At 33.3% G+C, this 27,649-nt stretch overlaps 3 protein-coding genes across 3 annotated transcripts in view; 2 read left to right on the top strand and 1 right to left on the bottom strand.

Annotated features, from left to right (window-relative positions):
• Positions 1-27,649, top strand: part of LOC140061041 (ciliary microtubule inner protein 6-like) — an 89,332-nt gene that overhangs the window by 59,279 nt on the left and 2,404 nt on the right. The gene's annotated exons all lie outside the window — the stretch shown is intronic.
• LOC140061046 (uncharacterized) lies at positions 17-3,256 on the bottom strand. The gene is made up of 5 exons (XM_072107455.1): positions 3,115-3,256; positions 2,722-2,791; positions 2,207-2,266; positions 1,728-1,858; positions 17-1,560 (listed from the first exon to the last, which is right to left on the bottom strand). The coding sequence occupies exons 1-5, from the start codon at positions 3,194-3,196 to the stop codon at positions 1,454-1,456; spliced, it is 450 nt and encodes a 149-aa protein (XP_071963556.1). The 5' UTR covers positions 3,197-3,256; the 3' UTR covers positions 17-1,453.
• Positions 14,973-27,606, top strand: LOC140059887 (phospholipase DDHD1-like). Its single transcript, XM_072105863.1, has 13 exons — positions 14,973-15,062; positions 15,174-15,697; positions 16,428-16,592; positions 17,136-17,264; positions 19,441-19,588; positions 21,438-21,666; positions 22,216-22,481; positions 22,861-22,939; positions 23,252-23,401; positions 23,557-23,758; positions 24,081-24,200; positions 24,817-24,984; positions 25,481-27,606. Exons 2-13 carry the CDS (start codon positions 15,187-15,189, stop codon positions 25,657-25,659), a joined length of 2,346 nt encoding a protein of 781 aa, XP_071961964.1. The 5' UTR covers positions 14,973-15,062; positions 15,174-15,186; the 3' UTR covers positions 25,660-27,606.

The raw sequence follows: 27,649 nt of genomic DNA, 5'->3' as shown, positions 1-27,649 counted from the left end.
AGACAGAACAATCAGCTAGTTTCCCATAATTTATTTTAAATAATTTACCTAAATACACATAACTTAATAAAATATCCACCAACATTGGTATTAATTTATTTTTAAATACAAAACTCCCTTTTCATACACTTACATACTATTAGTCATTATACCCATTTCACACTTAGAACATGTAAACAAATTGTTACATGGCTATCTCCTTAGATAATCAAGCATTCACACACTAGTTCATCATGGTGTAATGTAAACTATGTGTAAAAAACCTCATTAGAATTTAAAAAGATGTGTTCATGTATAGATACTGCTGTAGCAGTGTTCTGTACATGATGTAATGTTAACAACTTTTTATTTTACATGTTCTTTCATGCCAAGATAACGATTTGTCACATTTTATAATGTGTGAATTGGGTATTAGTAGTTAAATTAATAGCTTAAATACAACATTTTTACGAGGAATATTTGTCATGCATGTACTGTACATTTCAAGATCTAGTAAAAACCGCATGATCATAGAATTGATTTGACAACAAGGAATTGGGTCTGGAATTGTCACCTACATACATACTACCTAATTTAAATATGGAATAGTTTTTTTATAGAATGACAGCTAATTTTGTTTACAAAATATAATTTCAGATTCATCCTTCCTTCATCATATTAGTTTGAAAGGTACTCATGGGGAAAAATAATCCAGTCCCATGGCAGTATTTCATTTTAACAATGACATTAAAAATGATGGTATGCAATGTCAGCAGTCAATATTTTATATACATGATGCTCAAGCACACTGATTTTTAAAGTATAGTATATATAATATTTATTTATTATAAATAAGTGTAGCACCCACAGTGAAACACAAACTGAGCAAGCTACCATAAACAAACAAAAACTAATATGCAAATTATTAGAGTAAACTAAACATTAGACCTGCTGTTGCATTTCAATAATGCATACAACAGTAATAAGTCATATTCGTGTGTTGCAAGGAACACCTTGATTGAGAAATTGTTTACGACTCTTTTAATGTTCGAAATTCGGCCGCACAATCAATAAGTTCATCTTCAGGATATAATACTTAAATTGATGGTTTAAAAAAATTGCCGATTTTTTAATTCCTTTCAGTTTAAATGTTACAGTGCATATACAATTACTGTCTGTAATGTGTGTAACAGTGTTGGCCTAAAAGGGTCTAGGACTACCTAGGCTACCACCTACATGTACCTTGAGCTATTGCAACATGCGAATACAATCTTCTGATAGCGACGTTTTATAGTTTAAACACTCAACATTGTATTGTTTTACAAAACTAAAAAAATGTATTTATATTTTAATATTAGATAATTTCACACTTCATAATATAAGTCTTAATTACTTCCCACCTCACGCCGTGCAGAAAGTAAAAAAAAGTGTGAGTATATTTATTTGTCCTTTAATAGATTTACTGGTTCAATTCTTAGGCCATGTTGGTGGTAAGTTGCTTCTTGTCTTCTTTCTTGTCCTTAGGGGTATCACGGCATGTTTTCATGCAGTAAAACACTCCAGAAGCAGCAGTTAGGCACCCTACATAAAAAAAACAAACAATACAATTTAGGGTATGTTTAGATCCATGGAGCTTTCGTATCGCAATCAAGGTCATGGGAGTTCAGTTAAAATATTTGAAAACTCCTACATTTATCGAGATAATCTAAAATCTGTCATCTAGTGTTTTTGATTTATTCCATACATACCACTTGTAACGTAGAGTACACTGAAAAGCTTCATAAAACAAAATATGGAGAGCAGGATATAAAATATTCCTCTCTTCCAATTGTCAGCCCATCTGATAGTCTTCATACAACACCCTGACTCCTCAGTGTTCCTTTAGGACATGAAATATACAATTCTTACAAATAACAAAGATTTTGTATTTAACATAATAATGATAATAAAATCACTAAAGTACAACCTTTGTACAGTGTATGTTACTACTGTATATAGTTGTCATTCCCTCAAATTTTTACTTTTTTAAAAAAAGATACATTAAATTTTATTAAATAAATTTATTTAAAAAATAATATTCTAATTTCATTTTAGTCTTCTTTACAAAAATCTTAAAACTCTAATAACTGGCCGGGGACATCAGCTCTGCTTCCCACTTCACTCATCACTAGTTTATCTGTCGCCGCATCTTAGTCTTAGAAATATCTAAAGGTTGATGAATACTTACTTCATACAACTGGTCGTGACAGACACAAACTCCATAAAGAGTATCAATACTCCTATTGCACTAAAAAAAAAATAGTAACATTAAATGTAAAGGCTTAATTACTGATGTTAAATGTTACTAAAAACCCAGAAATTTAATATAGGATATTATATCAATATTAATCATTGATGAGGTACACATTGAAAGACCTTAGTATCAAATTATGACGACACTGACCATAATATCCAACAAAGTGACAAATTCCATCAAAATTGTTTTTGCTAAAGCACTGTCTACACTATCAAATTTTAAAAAAATGTGACATGCCAATATACCATATTTGGGAACATTTTTGTCAAAATAGTTTGATAGTGTAGACAGAGCTTAAAGTTCGGAGTTTGTCAAATAAAAGTTAGCATCAGGACAGCATTTAAGTCACTATAATTATAATAAAAATAATGTAATGCAATGTTAGAAGAAAATAAATGAAATGATTTTCATATAGAATATTATACCATCTTTCTCAAAAAACTTACGTAACATATATGTTAATAATCAGATTGCCCGGTCCTTTTATAAACTGGGAAATACCAATTGCCAGAAGACCTACAGAAAAAAAAGACATGTTAACTTCACCAACCATCCATGCATTGAAAGGTGTATGCCAAGAACTCAGTTATAAACAACTATAATAATGGAATGGATTTACAAACGATACACTTGTCTTGGATGAGGTGCATAAAGAAATGGGCCCGGTCGTCTCTATAATGGGCCCGATCATCCATGGATGTGTTTACCGGCGGCCTATATATAGACTAGCTAGGCCTATAGGTAGGCCCTCTAGTACTAGAGGCCTAGCCTAGGTTTATTTTGGTTATAATATCAAGTGACTGACACCTGACAGGCTTATCAATAACATCAATACTTACTGAAAGATGTTAAAAAAGCAAAGGTTATTGTAAAGAACGCAAAGAAACGACCACAGGTGCTTTTCGAGCTTTCATTAGCCATTTTGTGTGTATTTTATTGATGTGTATGTGATGAGAGAGAAAATGGATGGTGGTGTTTTGGTATATAGAGATTACGTCATGTGGTCAGATGACTGCATGTTGCTGACGCATTGCAAAAAGTACTGGTAGGTACGTATACTTCTTAGTGGCATATTGAGCATGGAAAAAGCGATCCGAAATTATCAATATCTAGAGATTGTACCAGATTTCCGTTCTGTATTGCAGAGTACGACTAGCATAGTGTAAATTTATATTGTTGTTGTTTTTTGTTTTGTTTTTTTTACTGTATCAGTTGATTTTAAAATGCCTTGATTCATGTATTTCTTGTTTAACTTTATAATGTAATTTGTTAATTTTGCAAATGTAAATTTCTGTTCATTTTAGGCTTTTTATTTATATCTGTATTTTGTATCATCATAAACGACACTTAACTGCTGCATGGAGACTTTAAATTTATATTTACTAAACTTTCAAAACACAATTAAATCAGGATTATAATTTGAGGTAAAATGGTTAATAAAACACTAAAATAAGATTAAATATTAAAATTAGGAAAATCGAAATAATGATAAAAATGATACCACTTTAACTGAATAACAAATAAAGATCATAACTTATAATTAAATGATATACAGTATTAAAAAGAACATAAATAATAAAATAATAATAAACAATATTTAAATATAAATGACGATTCCAAGATTTGTTATGGAGAAATAAGTTATCTCCATGGTTGAATGAACTTGTAATGAACTAAAGTAGATAAACAGCTGATTGCTATACAAACAACTACTGTATATTGTATGTAGATTTCATTTGGTGAAGATTTCATTGTATTTATTTTGACTCTACACCGTAGCATTCGATTACTAACCGTCTTTACCAATGCCAGGCCGTGCATTCATTTTGTTAGATAATTTACATAAAGGTGTTCCATCTCACAGAAAAGAGTTAAAATACATGTCGGATACATGTGCACAACTGAAACGAAATAATGAACTATTCTTATGAACAAAAACAGTAATATAGTACTTATATATACCCATAATTTACATATTTAAAAGAACTGTCCGAAAATAACGGGATAAAATTAAGTACGCACAGAGAGGATCAGGTCAACAATAAAAAAAAAAAGCGTCAGCAGTGACACATAAGAAGACAGTAGCGTTCCATATATGAGCTCATTACAATATCATGAATATCCATGAGGCGAGGTATGTTTATAAATAGTCTTGTTCGTTAGGTAGTTACCACACGTGAGAACAAGTCAAGTAAGGTGAAGGATGCTCTACCTTGCTTTCACCCTAACCCATCTCCGAGCCTTTATCGGTTAAGGAGACCTCAGTTTCGTGTGGTTCAAACCTATCCACCAGTTTTACGCCTTTCTGGGGGTGCGAGCTGAGAGGGTTTGTGAAACAAAAAAAGGCGAACGTGTTCTTTGAGTGTTTGGTTAGCCTTCGGGACTGTGTTAGTTGGAAATGGAACCTGATCGTAGCTATCCTAGTCGCATCTTTGTGCAACGCTAGGACCAGCTGTGGTCGTTAATAGGTTTCATAGAACTGCACGGCCAATATTAACTTGGGTTTGTCAGAACAATATTGTACATGTTCTAGTGATCTCATTATTTTGTCTTGTACATACATTCTGACTTTTAACCCTACATGTTTTTTTTATTTATTAATTTGCAGGTAGAAATGCATGAACCTAAATTATTTTATGATGAAGATCTGACCTTCCATTAAATTAAAGAAAACTGATCTCATACTAAGCTTGGATTTGTTTTTCATTTAAACGTGGAACAGAAAAACGCACTCGGTTAACTGTTACATTGGGGTTTAGCCAGTAGAAGACAGACTAACGCAAATCAAATGTTGACATGATTTGGCAAAATTTAGCATTTTTAGTTTTGCCCTAATTTAAAAATTTTTTTTGTGGAAATTTCACAAGCAGATTTAAAAAGAAATAGCTGAATAGACTAAATTTTAAACAATCATCCTTTAATTCATAATGCCTTATGAGTATCAATCATGAGGACAACAACTTGCTATTTTCTACGGTATTAAACGGTGTATGATATTTAACTGCAAAGGTTTTTTTTTGGGTTGACCTCAGCCCCTACAACACAAAAGCAATTTTAGACGTGTTCAAATTTAAGGTACTGCTTAAAGCGAATCCCTGAAATAAATCCATCCATCGGCAGCTTAGCCCGCAGGTAAATTCCTATACGAAGTAATTGCAAACAATTTAAATCGCTGGTAAACTATTACAGTAAGTACTCATTTTTGTGAAAAATTCTATTGGTGTATTATTTGACCAAAGATGAAAAAGATAAAAATGTGTTTGGATCTTCCAAGGAAAGGAAGAAAGCAGGAAAACATCGTCATCGAAACGGCACATTGTACATACAGTAGATGGATTAGGGTTGTAAAATACAACTCGATGGATGGATGGATGGAATGCCTGATCTGCTATCGCGCGCCAAGGTGTCATTTATTCAAGCAATAGAGCTATCTTAGTTTTTAATAGGTAATAGAGATATCTTAGCTTTAAATAGAGATCTTAGTTTTACTTTCAAATAGATCATACAAAATGTTTAAAATTAAGCGATGATGAAGTAACAGGAGTATGGCCATGTTATAACTGTAGATCTATGCCAACTGAAGTCACACGAATTTTGGAGATCGTTGAATCTATGGCTAAAGTAAATGAAAACCAAGTGCAAAAAATAATTGAGTTAGAAAAAAAGATTGACCACTTAACCCAAATAGTGAAAGACTTAAAACATGAAAATACTGAAAATGGTCTGAATGCTGAAGAACAGAGACAAAATGTCGGTAAACTATTAATTGGCGATTCTCTTATTAAGAATATCGTCACTACAAGTGATTTTATGGAAGTTAAATCCATAAGTGGAGCTGATCTACAAAAAATAAAAGAGTGCCTAACAACCAAAGAAGCAGTCGAAGAAATAAATATAGTGTGTGGAACGAACGACATAGCATCGGACAAGTCCATCGATGAAATAACTGAGCTCCTTACCGATGTCATAAAAGTTGCCAAGGAAAAGGCAAATAAAGTGAAGATAGCCAGTATACCACCACGTTTGGACATAAATCATGACCCTATGAAGCTTGAAACATTTAATAACATAATGAAGACGGTAACGGAAGATAGTAACGTAATCTTCGTTAATAATGACGACAATTTCAAATATAGAGACAACACTTTCGAGAGCACTCTTTTATCTTCGGATGGACTTCACTTGTCTGAAACTGGAGTAAAACGACTCTTGAGCAATCTCCAACTTGAGAACTGGACAGAATGCGATACATTCTTTCGTAGGCAAAATGGAATCGGAAGAGGAAACGAAAGAGGAAACGGGAGAGGAAACGGAAGAGGATACAGACAAGGATACAGACAAGGAAACAATAGAAGATGCTACAATTGCGGCCAATCCGGACACATATCGAAGTTCTGTAGAAACAGTTACTGGGCTTAAAAATCTGATTGATAAATTATCAAATTGTAAGGGTTTAAAATTAGCTCATCTTAATGCCAGAAGTATTATAAATAAGATTGATGAGTTTTGTATAATAGCACTAAAAGCAAAAATTGATGTTTTATGTGTATCTGAAACATGGCTACATGAGGGCATCAGTGATGGGTTTGTAGATATAGATGGATACAATATGATCCGTAAAGATCGTTCTGGGAAAAAAGGTGGTGGTGTTAGCATCTATATTAAGAATACCATATCTTATAAAGAAAGATCTGATTTATATGTAAATGATCTGGAGGCTGTATGGCTGGAGCTATTAGGACAAAAAGTCAAAATATTTTAATATGCTGTTTATACCGCCCTCCAAATGCAAATTATGAATATTTTAACTTAATTATTGATTTACTTGAAAAAGTTAGTATGGAAAACACTGAAATTGTACTACTCGGCGATTTTAATATTGATTATGTCTTCAATACCTAAATACACCCTTAGTAAAATGAATTCGTCCTTTAAAGTTGCAGGCGCAAAAATATGGAACAATTTACCAATTAATATTAAATCGGCACCAAGAATTACGTCCTTTAAGGCTAGATACAAATCTCATTTCTTTTCATAAAAAACTGACATGTATTATATTTAATTAAGTTTCTCTTTTGTATATTTTGATTAAGGCAGGACCACAATGTAAAACAGATACACTGTTATCTGATTGTTTTATCCTGTATAAATATATTATTTATTATTATTATAGATATCTTAAACTAAGATGTCTTTATTTCCGAATAAATGGCAATTACTTGGCGCGCCATAAATTATACTTATCGCGGCTTTGACCTTCAGTTAATGTTATTTAAATAACATGCCAGTACAATATATTCTATTTTTAGAAGGTGTGTTTGGCATTGCAATTTATGTACATAAACGATAATTTGGCGGAGCAAAGACATTTATTTTACGACTTGCGTTGTAGGCCTAACATGGAGTTATTCTCTACTCCATGGTTGTAATCTTGCATAATGTTTTCGTTCCGCGCATTTGGATTCTTTACTCCATGGGCAGTTATATTCAAAAGGACGAAGCATTGGAAACTGTATCAGTTCGGCTGAAAAAAATGGGTATTTGGATACTGGGCATGCCCAACCCCCAAAACACATCTGGGAGAAGAGAGTCTATGAGCTAGACAGTCTATAGTCTGTTTGATAAACAATGATTGTTACTTTAGCTCAACGTCACTTATCATTATGGATTTTCTTTTATCAATAGGCCATGAACTTAATTTGTTCTGAAATAAAAGTTTATTGTTTGATATTGCGGATTTAATCAAGTGATTGATAAGCTAAATCAACTACAGAAGGACAACTGAATCCAATCATATACACTCTCAACAAAACAGTTATGTAGTACTCGATATAGTCCAGGCTTTATTGAATAAAGCATTTCAGACTATTATTTTGCGTTACTTACACAAAATGTACGGTACTCTATACTGATTGTTAAACTAAAACAACATGATAATAAATCAATCAATCAATGTTGGTCTTTCCTTGCCCTTTATATTTCGTTTGTCTTTTTCTGTGTATTGTATATGGCATAAAATTGAATAAATAAATAAATGACATCTCTCTGTTCAGGTCTTTGCAGTAGGACTATAAAGGCGACAACAATTCAAGCTAATTGAAATGGCTATTAATAACTCAGGTATAGCTAGTAAGATTATTTTATTCTATCCGTGCAAAATTTATGAGGACCTAGCAGCTCTATTTTTCAAAATGTGTGTGACGGTAGGTCCACTTGTTTAGGTCTGACATTTACAACCCTCAAAATATCTCTCTTTCAAAATAAAAGAAAAACAATATTCATTATTTTATTAAAAAAAAATATCCGTAGAGGTTCGAACCCAATCTACTAGAGCTGAGAGCACCCAAAGCTGAGCAATACCCGTTAGGCCACAAATTAGTACATGGCTGAACAGCTGATAATAGTCTATTTATACGTGTATTACGTAATTCATCATTTCATCATAAATATCACAATAACCTTGTTAAAACCAAAATAACCAGTTAGCTCAGTCGCCTGAGCGTTGTGTTGACAACACGTATGTCGTGGGTTCGATTCCAATGCTGGTCGGTGGAATAGAGTTAAAGGCATGCGGCCACTGTGTTCACAGAATTATACGTCCCCCTTTCTACCACACATCATGAAGCGACAACATCAATGCATCTGGTGATGTGCTGGAAACGACCCCAAAAGGCTGTGTGGCAGGGCCTTAGTGCTGAGGCAGGGAGAGCACATTATAACCTCTTTTTTTTTATTTAATTTTTTTTTTCAACCTGTATTCGATCTCGTTTTATGTTTGCCGTCCTCAATTTTAAAAGAAATTGAATTTTATATTTTCATCGCAGGTGTACGGTACGAAACGGTTTGGTGGTATGCCGTGCGTTGTTATGCACTGGTTGTGCAGGTGTAGTGGGAAAGATGGTATTGTTAGTCATTCGTGGTCAACACGCCACACTGTTACATTTTGTTAATCAATATTCAATTCACTTCAAATTACCATTTATTTCTTCCACAGTAAAATAACAACAAATATCCAATATAAATTGTCAAATGAAGGAAGAGGGCAAAACTCAAAAAGAAACGCCAGATGAAAAACATTGGTAGAGAAAATGTCCGATTCATGCAAGATATTGTATTGTAAAATGTTATGAATAAATTTTTATGGTAGTTGGTGTGTAGCAGCCGCACCGTCCTCAGAATAAACATGTTTTAAACAGATAGTTTGCCTCCGATGGTTTTTGTATGGGGTTAATGGGGAGTGAAATAAGATCAAATGTAGAAAATTTGTAAAGATGCCGATTTCTAGACCAATTTTGAAGCTTAGACTAATTCCTTAGTAGAAAACCCCACCTTAAATTTGGAAGTCGCATCTGGATGATAGTTGAAATTTTAACATTACCATAATTACCATAGGTGATTATGTATATTAATAAGTATAAGTGCAATTCTGGACTCTATTTTCCTTATTAGCTCTGCCCCAACTTAATATTTAATTTCTTATTTCAATGAATAGGTCACTCTCCGGTGACACTAAATAAGTATTTATCTTAGACAAACAAGTTATTAAAATCACTGATTTGGCTTGAAACTAATTTTTATGGAGTAACCGATATTTAGCATAGCCTATACCTGGAAGTTTGAAGTATTTGTTCTCGATGTTTTTGTATGTGAATATTTGTGTTCCACTACTGGCGCCAAATTGGATCCACTGGAGTACAGTGTAGGCCTATTAACATACGAAAAGATATATATTAACATTCAGTAACTTTTGTTGTTAGCCTATATCACTGTGCTCCACTGGTGCCAAATTGGACCCACTGGAGTAGCACCGTGTAACATACGAAAAGATATTTAAACTTAAGTGACTTCAAATTAGGTCCACTTGAGCAGTGTATTAACTACGAAAAGATATTAACATTCAGTAACTTATTTGTTGTTTATATCACTGTGCTCCACTGGTGCCAAATTGGATCCACAGGAGTAGCCTACAGTGTAGGCCTCCTATTAGCCTAACATAGGAAAGACATTTAAATAAGTGACTTCAAATTGGATCCACTGGAGAACAGTTTATTAACATACGAAAAGATATTAACATTCAGTAACTTATTTGTTGTAGTAGAGCAGTTAATGACATGAGCTGTGCATTTTATTACCAAAGCATGAAACTTGGCACAAAGTTTCTTTGATGTATATAGATTCAAAATATTGGGGGGTGCCAAGTGTCCAACGTCTGGTATGGCGGCCATCTTGATTTCAAAATGGCCACCATAAAAACAAAAAATGTTCATATCTTGGCAACTATACACATTAGAGACTTAATTCTGGTCTCAAATTGTTCACAAACTATATATTTCTATTTGCTCTAATGAAAAGTTTCGTCCAAAAATGACCGGAAATGACGTTTCTTACAGTTTGACCTTTGACCTTGTATTTATATATCTCTGTAACTACTGGTCATTTTCAATCGATTTTGGTGTCATTTTGTTCAGAATAAATACATTTATATTTGTAGTAATGAAACATTTTCACATAAAATGACCGGAAATACAATTTATGACCTTTGACATTAATTTATTGATTTTTAATTATGTGAATATACTGTAGGTGATTTTTGTTGGTCTAAAGTGCACCTAATTTTGAACTTTAACCTGATAGGCGTAATTATATTAAATGATTATTGGACTTAAATTGTATATAGTACATAAAATTGGTAAACATTGTGCTTGGTGGTACCATTAGTTCAATGATGTTGGCACCTTCTGATTCGCTAAAAGTTTTAATAGTTTGACAGAGGAAATAACATACATGTTATTGAATACCGTAAAACCTCGAAAAGGTGATAGTATGAGCTTCTTTTCGAGACAGACTGTATTTGATTGTCAAATGAGTATAGTATGATGATCGTGTTTATATCAATATATTATTAATGACCTTACAAAGAACCCTTTCTATTTCAACAATTAAGCCACAGTTATTCTACAATTTATTGTTTTCCAAGTGGTAGGCCTATTTTGATTGCATCTTATTTTTGTATGCTTCCTCGGTTAATATGGTCCTAACCCTCCTTCTTTGTCTGTAGATGGTGTTATACCCCATTCTTTGTCTGTGGATGGTCTTATACCCCATTCTTTGTCTGTGGATGGTCTTTACCCGCTTCTGTGTCTGTTGATGGTATTATTACACCCCTTTCTTTATGTGTGGATGGTCTTACACCCATTTCTTTGTCTGTAGATGGTCTTACACCCCTTGTTTGTCTGTGGATGGTCCTACACTCCCTTCTTTGTCTGTGGATGGTCCTACACCCCTTCTATTTCTGTGGATGGTCCTACACCCCCTTCTTTGTCTGTGGATAGTCTTATGCACCCTTCTTTGTCTGTGGATGGTCTTACACCCCTTTCTTTGTGGACGGTCTTATACCCCTTTCTTTGTCTATGGATGGTCTTATACCCCCTTCTGTGTCTGTTGATGGTATTACACCCCTTTCTTTGTGGATGGTCTTATACCCCTTTCTTTGTCTATGGATGGTCTTATACCCCTTCTTTGTCTGTGGATGGTCTTATACCCCCTTCTGTGTCTGTTGATGGTATTACACCCCTTTCTTTGTCTGTTGATGGTATTAAACCCCTTTCTTTGTGTGTGGATGGTCTTACACCCCTGTCTTTGTCTGTAGATGGTCTTATAATCCCTTCTTTGTATGTGGATGGTCTTACACCCCTTCTTTGTCTGTGGGTGGTCTTACATCCCCTTCTTTGTCTGTGGATGGTCCGATGGTCCTACACCTCCTTTTTTGTCTGTGGATGGTCTTATACCCCTTCTTTGTCTGTAAGTGGTCCTATACCCCTTTCTTTGTCAGTGGACGGTTCTACACCCCCTTCTTTGTCTGTGGATGGTCTTACACCCCTTTCTTTTTCTGTGGACGGTCTTATACCCCCTTCTGTGCCTGTGGGTGATCTTATACCCCCTTCTTTGTCTGTTGATGGTATTACACCCCTTTCTTTGTCCGTTGATGGTATTACACCCCTTTTTTGTATGTGGATGGTCTTATACACCCCTTTCTTTGTGTATGGCTGGTCTTGCACTCCTTTAATTTGTCTGTGGATGGTCTTATACCCCTTCTTTGTCTGTAAGTGGTCCTATACCCCTTTCTTTGTCAGTGGTGGATGGTCTTACACCCCCCTTCTTTGTCTGTGGACGGTTCTACACCCCCTTCTTTGTCTGTGGATGGTCTTACACCCCTTTCTTTTTCTGTGGACGGTTTTATACCTCTTCTGTGCCTGTGGGTGATCTTATACCCTCTTCTTTGTCTGTTGATGGTATTACACCCCTTTCTTTGTCCGTTGATGGTATTACACCCCTTTTTTGTATGTGGATGGTCTTATACACCCCTTTGTGTATGGATGGTCTTGCACTCCTTTAATTTGTCTGTGGATTCTTATTTCTTTGTCTGTGGATGGTCTTCTACCCCCTTCTTTGTCTGTGGATGGTCTTATATCCCCTTCTTTGTCTGTGGATGGTCTTCTCCCCTTCTTTGTCTGTGGATGGTCCTACACCCCCTTCTTTGTCTGTGGATGGTCCTACACCCCTTATTTGTCTGTAAGTGGTCCTATACCTCTTTCTTTGTCAGTGGATGGTCTTGCACCCACTTCTTTGTCTGTGGACGGTCCTACGCCCCCTTCTTTGTCTGTGGATGGTCCTATACCCCTTTTTTTGTCAGTGTATGGTCTTATACCCCCTTCTTTGTCTGTGGACGGTCCTACATCCCCTTCTTTGTCTGTAGATGGCCTTACACCCCTTTCTTTGTCTGTGGATGGTCTTATACCTCCTTCTTTGTGTGTGGATGGTTTTACACCCCCTTCTTTGTCTGTGGATGGTCTTACACCCCCTTCTTTGTCTGTGGATGGTCTTATTCCCTTTTCTTTGTATGTGGATGGTCTTACAACCCCTTCTTTGTCTGTAGATGGCCTTACACCCCTTTCTTTGTCTGTGGATGGTCTTATACCTCCTTCTTTGTGTGTGGATGGTTTTACACCCCCTTCTTTGTCTGTGGACGGTCCTACATCCCCTTTTTTGTCTGTGGATGGTCTTATTCCCTTTTCTTTGTATGTGGATGGTCTTACAACCCCTTCTTTGTCTGTGGATGGTCTTAAACCCCCTTCTTTGTCTGTGGATGGTCTTACACCCCCTTCTTTGTCTGGACCCACTACTTTGATTGATTAAATTAGACATTGTTTCTTGTATGATTAGGAAACCAAGACCTTTAAAGTGAAAGTCCACAGGTGGATGCCTAAACAGGTCTTGTACAGAACAGTATATTGTAGGTCCATGTCACTAATTTGAGGATTACTTGAATAATTATATTGAGATGTCTTTTACGAATTGATTTAGTTCGGATTTTGCTAAAAAATCAATGACTAGAGAAAATCGAGGAAAAGGATTCAGATGAAAGGTTTACAGCAAAGGCCCATTACCATAAAAATGGAGTACATTTTTTTAGATGCAACGAAAAAACGATTGACACATAACAGTTTAGCAAACATGTCGGCATAGATGAGCTCAGTGATCTGTCATACTTTATGCCTATCCTATCACATCAAAAGTTAAAAATTCAGAATAATAATTCCGTGTCATTTATTTCGGTAAAAAAATTAGGTGCATTTATACCAATTTAACCACATACAGTATGTTCACATAGTTAAAGGTTATAAATTGTATTTCCAGTCATTTTATGTGAAAATGTTTCATTACTACAAATATAAATGTCTTTATTATGAACAAAATGACACCAAAATCGATTGAAAATGATCAGTAGTTACTGAGATATACAGATAAGAGGTCAAATGTCAAACTGGATTAAACGTCATTTCCGGTCATTTTTGGACGAAACTTTTCATTAGAGCAAATAGAAATATGTGGTTTGTGAACAATTTAACACCAGAATCAAGTCTCTACTGTTTATAGTTGCCAAGATATGAACACTTTTTGTTTTTATGGTGGCCATTTTGAAATCAAGATGGCCGCCATACCGGACGTTGGACACTTGGCACCCCCCGATATTTTGAATCTATATACATCAAAGAAACTTTGTGGAAAGTTTCATGCTTTGGTAATAAAGTGCACAACTTGGCTATTTTTATGGCGTTAACTGCTCTACTTTTGTTTATATCAATGTGCTCCACTGGTGCCAAATCGTGTCCACTGAGCACAGTGTAATACGAAAAGATATTGAAACTTAAATGACTTTATTTCTATTTTATATCACCGTGCTCCACTGTCGCCAAATTGAATCCACTTGAGCACAGTGTATTAACATACTAAAAGATATTAAAATTAAGTGATTTTATTTCTATTTTTTTATCACTGTGCTTCACTGGCGCCAAATTAGGTCCACTTGAGCACAGTGTATTAACATACGGGACTTTTTTCTATTTTGTATCACTGTGCTCCACTGTCCACTGGGGCAAAATTGGGTGCACTTGAGCACAGTGTTAACATACGAAAAGATATTAAAATTAGTGACGTATTTCCATTTTATATCACTGTGCTATCATGGCGCTCCGTAGAGCAGTAGAGGATGCTCCCAGTTGCCAGAATGATGCTCTCTGCGCTCTGAATATACCAGGCCTCTATACTTTTGCTTAGTGTACTTAGCGCCCTCATCAGGTTTTTAAGCGGTACGTCGTACGTCATGTCATCAAAGAAGAGTGATAAGAAGAAGAATTCCAACGCACTTCTTCGTGATCATTATTGCGGTAGGCCTGAGTTGCAGCAGCAGCAGCAACCCTAGTTTTTTTTTCGTAGATTTGCACAGGTAAGACTAAAGAGTGGGAGTGGGTGTTCGTTGAAATTAAATTATAAATACTGAGTGTACGTGATCTGCTGAAAGCTATAAATCACATATTTATTAAATTATTGCTTTTAGAAAAATATGTGCAATGGATTATCCGGCTCCAGGAGATCCTTTTCCAAGGTACGACGGCTATGACCCAGCCGAACGTGGACGAGGGAGCCCAACAAACAGAGGTTACCTTGAGCAGCCATACGCTGCTTCTGGGGGATACAGCAACCGGGCTAGCCCCATACATCGACATCAACAACACCTGATGGAAGATCAGTCAGGCTTAGCAAGAGAGGCAACAGAAAGTACAAAGAAAACACCTCCACCGAGACCACCACCACCAAGACAGAAAAAGCGAACTTTTACAGAGGAGGAAAGTATAACAAAAGAATTATCAGCCCCACAAATCAGATGGTTTTACAGAGATGATAGGACTAAAAAATGGTGCCCATTTATCGGATACGATTCTTTGCAACTTGAATTTAAATTTCGCAAAGTATATATACATGGTGAAGTATCTGAGTCGGGTGTGGATAGAATTGTAGTTCGAGGTGGACTTTATGAAGTGGATATAAATGAGAAAAAATGCTATACAATTTATTGGAATGGTAAAAATTGTTCATTCAGTTTAGATACGCCCTTTTTCATGGATAAGATTGATGACAATCAATAATACTGTGCATGGAAGCATAACCAACAGAAATAACATAGCGTTTCCAGGGGATTTCAGGACACCATGTTAATAAAAATCGTAACTCTTGAACGGAGGATCGTATGAGAACAAAAATTAATTACTGTAAAATGTTCTAAAAAGATTGGCCTACATAACTGTATGATTGAAAACAATTTGAAACATTTTTTTCACCACTAAGTAAGTAACTTGTCCTCCGAAAATATGTTCGCCGTGCTATGTTATTTCTGTTGGTTACGCTTCCCTGCACAGCATTGTGTTTGTCATCGATCGAAGATCTCTTCTTCCGTTTCGTGAAAAAGGAATTTAGAATCCAATTCATGATTTTCATGCTACAGAAGCCATCTTGACAGATGACAAACATCATGACGACCACCCAAAAGCATCAATAACAAAATGAACACACCGATAGCGATAGTCCAGTGACTTATGGACTTGGTTTTAAAATAAAAAATTCTCCTGAAATTGTTAACTTGTGTAAAATTCATTGGAAAGAAAAAAATTAGAGCACATCAGAACACATACGTCAAATGCATAAAATGTTACAAGAATTATAACATCTCAAATAATTAAATTTGATACTGTATCACGTAGAGTACAATAACATAAATATTTTAATGCTGATTATGAATGTGTTGTTTATGTAGAAGAGGCAACAGATGTTATGAGAGGTATGTGGCACCATTACAACACGTCTGAACCTCTTGAAGAGGACCTAGCAAAAGAAGTGGAACGCAAGCATTTACTTCACTTTAGAGGACAAAAGATAATGTCACTCTCTGAAGAGGATGGAAACAAAGGACCAAAACCAGGTACAACAAATACAAGATAATTCACATTTTCTTTAACCAATAATTATTACCGAGAGGGCTACCCTACTAAAAGAAAACAAATTGAAAAAATAGTGAGATTTCACATTGGGTATTTTGAAAAAAACGTTTTGAGTACAAAAGAAAATAAAGTTTAAAATGTCATTTTTTGATTGATTTGATAGGATTTTAACCAAGTTTGAACTTCGGTATGTTTGATTACCAGTCTAGAAATAATTTATTGAATAATTAATGATTAAAACATGGGGTTTGAAAATGTTTAAAGAAGAATTTAAATTTCATATTGAAATAGACTGAATGATTCTAAGATATGTAAGTTATACGGCTTTATTAATCCATATTTAACAAGGTTAAAGTTGAATGTCACATACTTCACTTTGATCAGAATAGGATCAAATTATTTACTTAATTTAAAGATTTAAAATAATTAACCAGAAGCCCATTATCTGGATTTTAATTCATTAACTGTTTTTTTTGTTGTCGTTTTTAAGCGTTTTATATCGACATAATTTAATTTTTTCTCAGTAATTTGCAGTCTACAGTTTAAGGATTGTCATGTTGATTGGAATAGTGTAAATGATATATTTCTATACAGTGAATCTGCAAGTTCAAGATTAGCCAGATCTATAGGACAGAGCCTTGGTTTCTCTAAAGGTAAGAAGCTTATAACTGTTTTATTTCGTGTCTAAAGTTGGAGCACTGGCTTTTTTAATGGCCTAGCTTCCTGGCCCAAAAATTTGTCAATAATTTTACGATGGAAAAATAGAGTAGTCAATTTTTCAACTCATGAAATATTCTCACCATTCAACTCATAAATATTAATTATTTGTATATAAGACAATAGGTAGTAATATATAAATTGATAAGGGTCCGCATTATATCATCGACCCTTAAAAACAAACAATAACATTTTACTGGTACTGGTACTGTAGGTACAAATAATAATAGAATTTGTGCAACACAGTGTTAAAGTGAATTTCTTATTCCACTGTTTTCAGACAGAAATAAAATATTGATTGTAGCTTTATGTCATTTACTCTCTTTATACACAAGCAAAACATTGACGTAAAAATTAAAAACAGATCATCATTCTTCTAAAATGATAATATTATAACTTTGCACATATTGGTAATGGTACACTTATATTAATACTGTATAGCACATACACCTGTACATGAGCTTGAACCACATTTAAAAAATTAATAAATATACTGTATAATTAAAACAAATTGATAGAAAAGATGAGATTATATAGCCGAGATTTATTTGGAGAGATCATGATTCATATTTCCACATGTATGTACATACTGAACAGGTCAAAGTTTAACTATTGACCCAGCCACTACACTTTTATAGTAGTTTATCCTATCTCTCTCTAGCATGCCATTAGCGCTACCTAATTTGGTACCCCTGATTAAACACTATCTTGATAATTAAATCTAACAGTTTAAGCATAACATTTTCTGTGCAAGTTGATCACAGTTAGCTACCTGTACAATTTAGAATTAAGTATATATATATAATATATATGGAGAAATAATATTTTGCGATGGTACAGTAGTAGTAAATACACTGTAATAACCTACAGTACAGATTCAATTTTAACGATAGACTACAGTTAGTATATGAATCAATTTTAATCATGTATTCATGTTTTCACAATTTTAAAAAAAGCTTGTAAATTACTGTTTTGAGAATAATAAGTTTACACAATACAGGGCTACGCTTGCTTTGCTTGTTTTATATACCCTTTAATTATTTTGAATATTAATCTTAAGAAATACAGTATTAAAAAATATTATTATACACTTAATAGTAAAGAAATAATACAGTATAGCCAAAAGCAGTCAATTATGAATAACAATAACAATGGCATCAATTTCCACAGCTCATGACAAATTAATGACTTCATATAACACCATCTGAATATTGATTTCTTGTGAGCTGTACGCCGATATTTTCATATTGTAAACAATGAAATGTATGCTGATCGTGTACAATCCAATATTTTTTTTTTATTCTTGCTGTCTTTTCTTTTTGTACTGTTTAATCAGTAGACAAATATATCTGTATTTTATATTCCATTCAGTTATTTATTCTCTTTAATCACCAAACTAAAAAGTGAGATCTAATAAAAAAGATGTAAATAATTTATTAATTGTAAATGGAAGCTGAAAAAGGCTGGCACCATGTTTATAAGCATGGTCTTATATTTAATTAATTAATCGTTTATTGTTTTGTTATAAGTGAAATAATTTATTTTTTGGCTGCTACTCCACAGAAGTGAATACTTTATTAAAACTTCAAATGGTCAATGAAAAGTCATTTATTAATCTTTATTTTTTATGTTTTTGAGGGATCATACATCTTTAATTGCTACACTCGGCTGAGCAATTAATCTCAAAATGTTGCATGTTCACTCAGCAAGACAATCTGCGATTGTTCACACAAAATTCCTTCCAGTATTGGGTTGTAACGAATATTCTATGTAATATTAATTAATATACTACTGTAGGTTACCGTGTGTTATGTGACTATTAACTGTCAATTTTTCGGGTTATGAGTATATTACCTGGTGTTCTAAGTGACTTATGTGTGTAAAATAAAAACTTGTGGCCATATTGACATTGCTCTTGTTAAATGCTAAGTAATTAAATATTTAAGAGTTTTCCCTTAGTGGTATTTACTAATAGATTTAAATTCTAAGCATTTCACTTAATGGCAATGGTGGTGACTATGACCATGGGTGACTTTATTGATTACAAACAAAATATCTGTTCCCTCATAATGAAAATTAACAATCTGGTAATATAAATGTTTCTTTTTTTAGCATCCACCAGTGGTTACCGTTTGCGGAGAGGTTACATGAAAGAAGCTCGCTTAGAAGATAAACCCCCACCAATATCACATCTAGTGCTAGTAGTGCACGGTGTAGGCCAGACTATGGAGGCATCAAATATTACACGTAGTTGTTCTGAGTGAGTTCAGTACTTTGGCAAAATATATTTTTTTGTTAATGCCATTGGAATCTTCTTAATGCTCCCCCTTCATAAATAAATTGTCTTGGATGTCAGATGACTGTTAAAATGGACCCTGTCCAATGGTATTTATCAAGAGCAAGTTTGTAGGCCTACTATGTCATTTTTAAAGGAAATGCATCAGAGAAATTATTTCTAATGTTTGTGAAAGTACAAACGATGTTACTACATACATTAGTGCTTCCTCCATAGTACTTGAAGAGTACTTAAGAGCAATTCATTGCACAATACAATAGTAAAACTGTATGCTATTTTCACAAACAGAAATTTGCAAAAATTAAACCACCATAAAAATAACGGCATAAATTAACAGTAGATGAGAAGAATTGTGTATTTTGAAGTACAGTATGTGTAGATGGATTGGTAGATCATATTATATAAATTGTATTATACCCAAAGTCCTTGTAGACGACCATTTTAATACTACTTCAAATCTGATATGTGAATATCTATCAGAATGCACTTTAGATTGGTAGATCATACTATAAAAATTGTATTATACCCAAAGTGGAGCTGTAGCTTGGTGGTTAACGTGCTTGCCTTCCAATCCCAAGGTCCCGGGTTCAATCCTGACCTAGTGCAGGGTTGTTACTCATGATTCTTTCAACTCCACTCCCTAAGCCTCAAATGAGACTTAGTTTATAAGCACGATAAATTATTAAATAGTTTATCCATCCTGTAATTGGCGAGTTACTCGCTGTTGGATGAGTATGAATAAAAAAAAAAAAGTCCTTGTAGATGATCATTATAATACTACTTCAAATCTGATATGTTAATATCTATCAGAATGTACTTTAGATAGTAATCAATGGACCTTGGAACAGATAGCTGTATTGTAACTATTTTTTCATCTGTACACATTAGTACTAGATTGTTCCAGAAACCAAAAACTGAATACAATAATTTTGCAGACCAATGTATCTTGTCCCACACAGTTGCAAGGTTGCATTGTGGTATTTTTAGCAGGCTGCCTTAAATTTTGAACCATTTAAAGACAACAACAACATTATCACAATAGGTCCATATAGTATTTATTTTTATAACATTTTTAACCTTAAATTACGTAGGAAATTGTCTTAATAAATAAAGCCTACTCAGAATTATTTAACATTCAGAATTTATTGGAATTTGATATTATGGTGCTGATTTCATAAATATTAATTATTACTTTACATAAGGCATTGGTCATTGCTAGCAAAATGAATCATTTTAATATGTATCCATCATGCTGAGTTTATTTTTGGCCAGTTTAGCCTTCAATTCAAAGGAATTACTTGGATCGAGTTGCGTGTAATAATTCTCTAATGAAATTGCTGATTTAATAGATGAAGATGATCATAATATTCGTTGCAATATAGAACTTCACGCTACTTTGACTTTATTAACTTGTCTCTACGTATGATAATGCATTGTGACCTTGTTTAACTTCTGATGATGTCAGCAACCAGATATACCTATGATCAATTAATCAGAATATTAATATCTTGGGTATTTGGATGCAAATTATGTAAATAGAGGATAGTGGTATTTAACAAGTTCAATTCAATTCAAAAGACATTTATTTTGGATCAAAAAGACAATAAAATTTAAAAAAACAGTAATGGCAGATTTGGATTATTGAACAAAAAAGTAATAGACAAAGGTAGAATCTAAATAAAGAATTTAAATTATTAAGATATTGCTTTTCTTTTATACTAATTTTTTTATTCATTTTATATCATCATCACCTTACATTGACCATAAGTAAGGGTTGAAAGACATTATAATATACATGCATTATGTTTTTAAGTTTGCGACGAGGTGCTAATAAATTAATTGAGAAGCTGTTTCCAGATCTCAAAACTATGGTGTCAACAGACAGGGTAGAATTTCTTCCGGTTGAGTGGAGATCATCTCTGTACTTAGATGGTGGTCTTATTGACGGTCTCACACCAAACAGGTTAAAGAATTTACGAGCTGTTCTTAACAGCACTGGTTTAGACCTTCTGTATTACCAAAGTCCACTCTATAGATCTGAGGTATGTAAAATTAAAAATACATATTATAAACTTTGTTAATGTTTAATTAATATACACTTTAACAAACACTGTAAATGTTTCATTTGCATCAACGTTACATCCTACAGTACACAGGATCCGACCCACACAGTGTTCAAGTCACAAAATTGTTTACTTGCTAAAAGTTCCTGAACACCTACAGTATACACCGATTCACAAAATTGATAACAATGGGAAACAGACAGGACCAATTTTGAAGGGCCTTACGTGGGGTAGGTGTGGGTGTAGGTGTGGCCTTACGTGGTGTAGGTGTGGGTCTGATCATCTTAAATTAAGAACAAAATGAAGTAATTGTTCATACCTGTTACACTCGCCTCATCTTTTAAAAAAGATTGACTGTTCTATTTAACTCTACTCTGTTTTAAAAAAATATTTCAGTCAATCTTTCAAATCCATTATCATTAGCAGTTATTATAGTTTATTTTATTTATACTTTTCAGGGTAAATTAAACACATTATTGTTTTTACATGTTACTCTTAAAGAGTTAACCCCCACCTCATCTTTTACAGATTCTTAAGAAACTTCAAGAAGAGTTAAATCGACTCTACAAGTTATTTTGCCATCGAAATCCTTGGTTCGAAGCCAACAGCGGCAAAGTATCAATATTTGCCCACTCTCTTGGGTCGGTAATTACATATGATATACTAACGGGATGGAACCCGATTCATCTGTATGATCAGTATCTGTCTCACGAGCAAGGGCGCCATCCAGATCTAGACACGGTTGGACCGGATAACCAAGAACTTGCTGTCAAATTAGCAAAGGCTCGAAAAAAGTAAGGAATTATGTAATGAAAATGTTTTTGTATGAATTGTAATAATAAGAAATCTTTGGTAAATATAAAATAAACTAATATAACTCCAAATAAAGAGACGAAAGACATGTTGAGTATCTGGTGAGCCTGACTCTTTAGTTTATGGTCTTAATAAAGTATATATATTAATGCAAATTGCTAAGGATAACAATAAGTGAATTTATTCACTATCCTTCTTAAACGTGGCAATCCCGTTCACAAGACAAACATATACAATACACAAGATGGTCTACATAAACAAAGTCTTTATAAAATACAAACATTTTGTAATAAATATACTGTAGAGTAGTAGTAATTTGTAATCTGAATGCATGCATTAAATTACACTGTTGAAATCTAGAGTTGTGGAACTTGAAGAAAAGCTCCTTGCAACCAATCAGATTGCTGCAGATGAGAATGCACCAAAGCTTATTTTCAAGGTAATAATACTGAATTTTTCTATATATTTTCAGTTATATAATTTCTTTTTTTATAAATGAAGGCCATGATTTGTAAGATCAAAAGGAGGTCTAAAGCGTCCTTCATACCTGCTTCTGTTCCGATAGCCATTTCGACACTGGCTCTTAACCGTTGTGGTTCAGACTCTGGCTGCATGTTCATGTTATCTCGACCCAATTCTGATTGATTGGACTTTCGCCCTAGTCAAAGATAATGCAACAACACATAGAGATGTATACTATCTCACAGCTCTGTGAAATCTTTTTAATTATCTTCTACAATTTGATTTTAAGGTTGAAAATTTATTTTGTGTTGGATCACCTCTATCGGTGTTTCTTGGAATGCGAGGTATACGTCCTCAAGGCAACGGATCAATAGACCATATCTTGCCACATAGAGCTTGCAAAAGGCTGTTCAATATATACCACCCATCAGATCCAGTGGTAAGTCATTCATATAGTTAACTCACATAAAATAGTGGCATTATTGAACCAGCTATAAAGCATGGTGCGATTTGTATTATTTTACCCATAAGACAGTGCAAGGTTTCCCAAGTAACTATTATTTCATAAGTGTTTCTATATTTGTTATATTGTAGGCATATCGAATAGAACCTCTGTTACTCAAACACTACAGCAGTATTATGCCTCTTCAAATACATCGTTGGGAAAGCTCTAAGCAAGTTGCATATGATCTCATTAAATCTAAAGTCTACCCAAAGGTGTTGAAGGATGGTGGCAAAGAGATGTCGCCAAAGTCTAGTATGTCTGAGACATCATCTCGCCGAAGCTCATCTTCAGGTGCATTTCTGCATGGTTTTATTCAATTCAGAATTTGATTATACAAATCAATATTTAAAATAAAAATAAAAGTGTATAGCATATACATTCTCCATAATGGGATATTAACATAACCTGAATATGTACTGGGTTGTTGTTAATGAGGTATCAAAATAGGGTGGGTATATTTGGTTTGATTATTGGTATGTTATATTATTTTGTGATAGTGTTTTTAATTGCAGTACAATTGCACTTCATTGCACCCTGAAGTCTAACTAAGAATACTACTAGTAGTTTGTAATGACACTAGCTTGATACACTTATTTTGTTTCGGTATACATAGAATCATCTTCATTGGATGGTCGGAGTGAAAGTCAGATGGAACCTCCATTTATTCCTCAATCCCCACCTGCTTCATCTACAAACTACTCATTCTCATCTCATTTATCGGACACTTTATCAGGTAAAGTTCATCACCACTCATTTTCATGTTCGGGATAGATCATCTTCCTGTATCTTCCTACTTCATTCTACATCACTCATTCTCATCTCATCAGACAAAGTTCATCAACATCCTGTATCTTCCTACTTCATTCTACATCACTCATTCTCATCTCATCAGACAAAGTTCATCAACATCCTGTATCTTCCTACTTCATTCTACATCACTCATTCTCATCTCATCAGACAAAGTTCATCAACATCCTGTATCTTCCTACTTCATTCTACATCACTCATTCTCATCTCATCAGACAAGGTTCATCAACATCCTTTATCTTCCTACTTCATTCTACATCTCTCATTCTCATCTCATCAGACAAAGTTCAACATCCTGTATCTTCCTACTTCATTCTACATCACTCATTCTCATCTCATCTCATCAGACAAGGTTCATCAACATCCATTATCTTCCTACTTCATTCTACATCTCTCATTCTCATCTCATCAAACAAAGTTCATCAACATCCTTTATCTTCCTACTTCATTCTACATCACTCATTCTCATCTCATCAGACAAATTTCATCATTATAGTATCTTTCCTGTTTTTTGTTTAACCATCATTTTGTGTATTCTTTAGGAGGAATTGGTAACATCATGGCAAGATGGGCAAAGCCTGATGAGAAACATGCAGAAAGGGAAGCTTTAGAAGATCTAGAGAAAGTATTAATGAGAATTGAAAATATGGAACCAGCACATCCTATTGTGGAATCACCCCAAGATGATGATCATGAGTTTGATCATGTTGGTAGGTCTAACACACTGCCGCTACATGCCTTGCTTTCTATAAACATATTACCTTCACTAAAGAACTACTTTGTATCAAATTGCAATATTGACACAACAGCTTTTTATACAATTAAAAACTTGACACACGTTAAATGGGCACACTAAAAATTATAAATGTCTGTTGAAAAGCTTCCATTAGCAGCACAATTTAAGTGATAATTCCTTTTCTGTTAAATGATGTTTTATTCCATTCTTTCAATCATAAGAAACAGGCCCAATTTATATATGCTTATTCAACCAGTCTCCTCATTTCTATTTGCGTAGTGCATAGATATTTTTTTCAAGCAGTTCATAGCAACCAGTCAAATATACCATATGATAACATTTAATCTGTATTTATTCAATTTTGGTATTTCTTTTCTCTACTATGCAAAAGTAAAAATAGAAATGTAATGTGAAAAAAACAAAATGTGTTGAAGGGCGCCATTAATTTAGCTTTTTTTTTCTTGTGACAGAATTAGAGCATCGTCTTGATTTTGAACTAAAAGAGAGTAATTTCAGTAATGGATATATCTCAGCATTAACATCTCATACATCATACTGGAGTTCTCTAGATGTCACACTATTCGTTCTTTACCATTTATACCCAGGCTATTTGCGTACCAAGGAAGAGTTAAAAACCATCAGCAAATGATTATTGTGAAAATCTGTCAATACTATGCACGCTTCTAATTCTCTCATCATTTAAACTGTTGTTTTAATGACCCAGGCATTTTCAGCATGAGATATTTAATTTAAAATTGATTTTGATTTAAAGATATATTTTACCCCTGAAAAAATAATTTGTTCAAAATTTTTGTTTGAATATGCCATTTTAATGTCGCATACTAGTTATCCAATTTGACCAAAAATTGGATCGAAAAGAAATTTATCTGAAAAAAACTGTAATTTAAAGCAAATATAGTCAAATTGGCTGCTAGAAATGGGTTTTTGGTTGAATTTAACCATTTATTTTTTCATTTTATAAGTGAAAACATTGTTTTTCCCATTTTTTTTTCTGCTGAGGTGATTAACTTATTAAAACTACAAAATAACCTATCCAAATTCTTATTTAATTAATCTTCATTTTTCATATTTTTTTGGGAAAATACATCTTTAGTAACTTCAGAGATCACATTATAATGATATTTAATTGCTAAAAGGTTTACTTGGGTTAGTTTTCATGTATAACTGTAAAGATTTGGCCTCTACAAAATGATACATCATTCAATATGTTGTCAATTAGAGTGTTGCTTAAAAAACTATATTTAATTAAAAACTAGATTTGTTTTCATTTCAGTTATTTGCTTAAAATAACGGTGTGTTAGTGAAAGTGAGTTAAAATAAAAAACTAGAAATAATTCAATGATTATTGATATTCCATTTTCATAATTTAAGGAGCAATTATAACAAGCTAGTGTATGCCAAAATAAAAATAGAGGTATTAGTAAACATGAGTATGCATTATAAATAAAAATAGAGTTGTTTGTAAACACAAGTATGCATTAAAGATAAAATAGAGGTATCTAATTTTACTTGATTACAAGATTAATAATAGAAATTTTGTTTTAAATATTGATGCTAGTAGTATAACAATAATTTTAATAACAACATTATGATTTGTCTAGCTGCTAAGTAGATTCATTTTGGTTGTAAGAATTGGATGCTTACTATCTAATCATCGGCCTATTCCTGAGAGAAGTTTGGGTTTTCTCCACTTTTCGTGAATAAAAGAGAAGTTTGGGTTTTCTCCACTTTTCGTGAATAAATCTAATTAATAAAAAAAAATGTGTTTAATAAGTTATATTTTTAGTGTCACCTTTTTGTATTTAGTTTCTAAATGGTAAATTAAGTTTTCATAATTTTAATCCATCTTAAATTTAGTTCACCTTGCAGTAATTATTTCACCTGTCAAGATATTTACTAGTTCAACACCAGTTCTTTGTTAGTTATAAAGCATTTAATAATAATAATATCAACTTCTGGCTAATTGGAAAATACACTTATGTTGACAAGTTGATATGTGTAAAATATTTTTTGAAAACGGATAAAAAAAAATTAAAATCATTTTAAATATCATTGTTTAATCCAAGCATAACTTAAAACCTAAATCCAGCAAATAAATTAGTTTGCACAAATTAAATATTATTGTTTAGGCCTAAGTGTCGTTTGGGATAAATTTTGAGTTTATATACTATTTTTGTATTTTAAGTCAATTTGTTATTTATAATAATTAGATAATTTAGAAAATTAAAAGAAAATTAAAAGTTTTTAAAATGTTATTCATATATATCAGTTAGTATACTAGGTAGTAGTTATTTGATTTCATAATATATACATTTATAAATATAAATGCAAAGGCAAAATACTGAAAAAATGACAATGCTGTGGGTATCAGTGGCTGGATTTCAATGGAGATACAAACAAAAAGCGAAAAGCTAAATCAAAACGATAAAGTAAAACAGCCAGATAAATAAATATATATGCATACATTTAAATTGTTATTATATCCGGGCCACAGAAATAGTTTAAGGGAAAGATTATGATTTAAATTTTTATGATGCAATGTTAAACATATTAAGTGCAATATGTAATAGTTGGTTTAATAATGCTATTTGTTATCGAATATAAATATACATAAACTA

Source organism: Antedon mediterranea, chromosome 10 (assembly GCF_964355755.1).
Source record: "Antedon mediterranea chromosome 10, ecAntMedi1.1, whole genome shotgun sequence".
Taxonomy (NCBI): domain Eukaryota; kingdom Metazoa; phylum Echinodermata; class Crinoidea; order Comatulida; family Antedonidae; genus Antedon; species Antedon mediterranea.
This window is presented reverse-complemented; position numbering and strand designations above follow the sequence as displayed.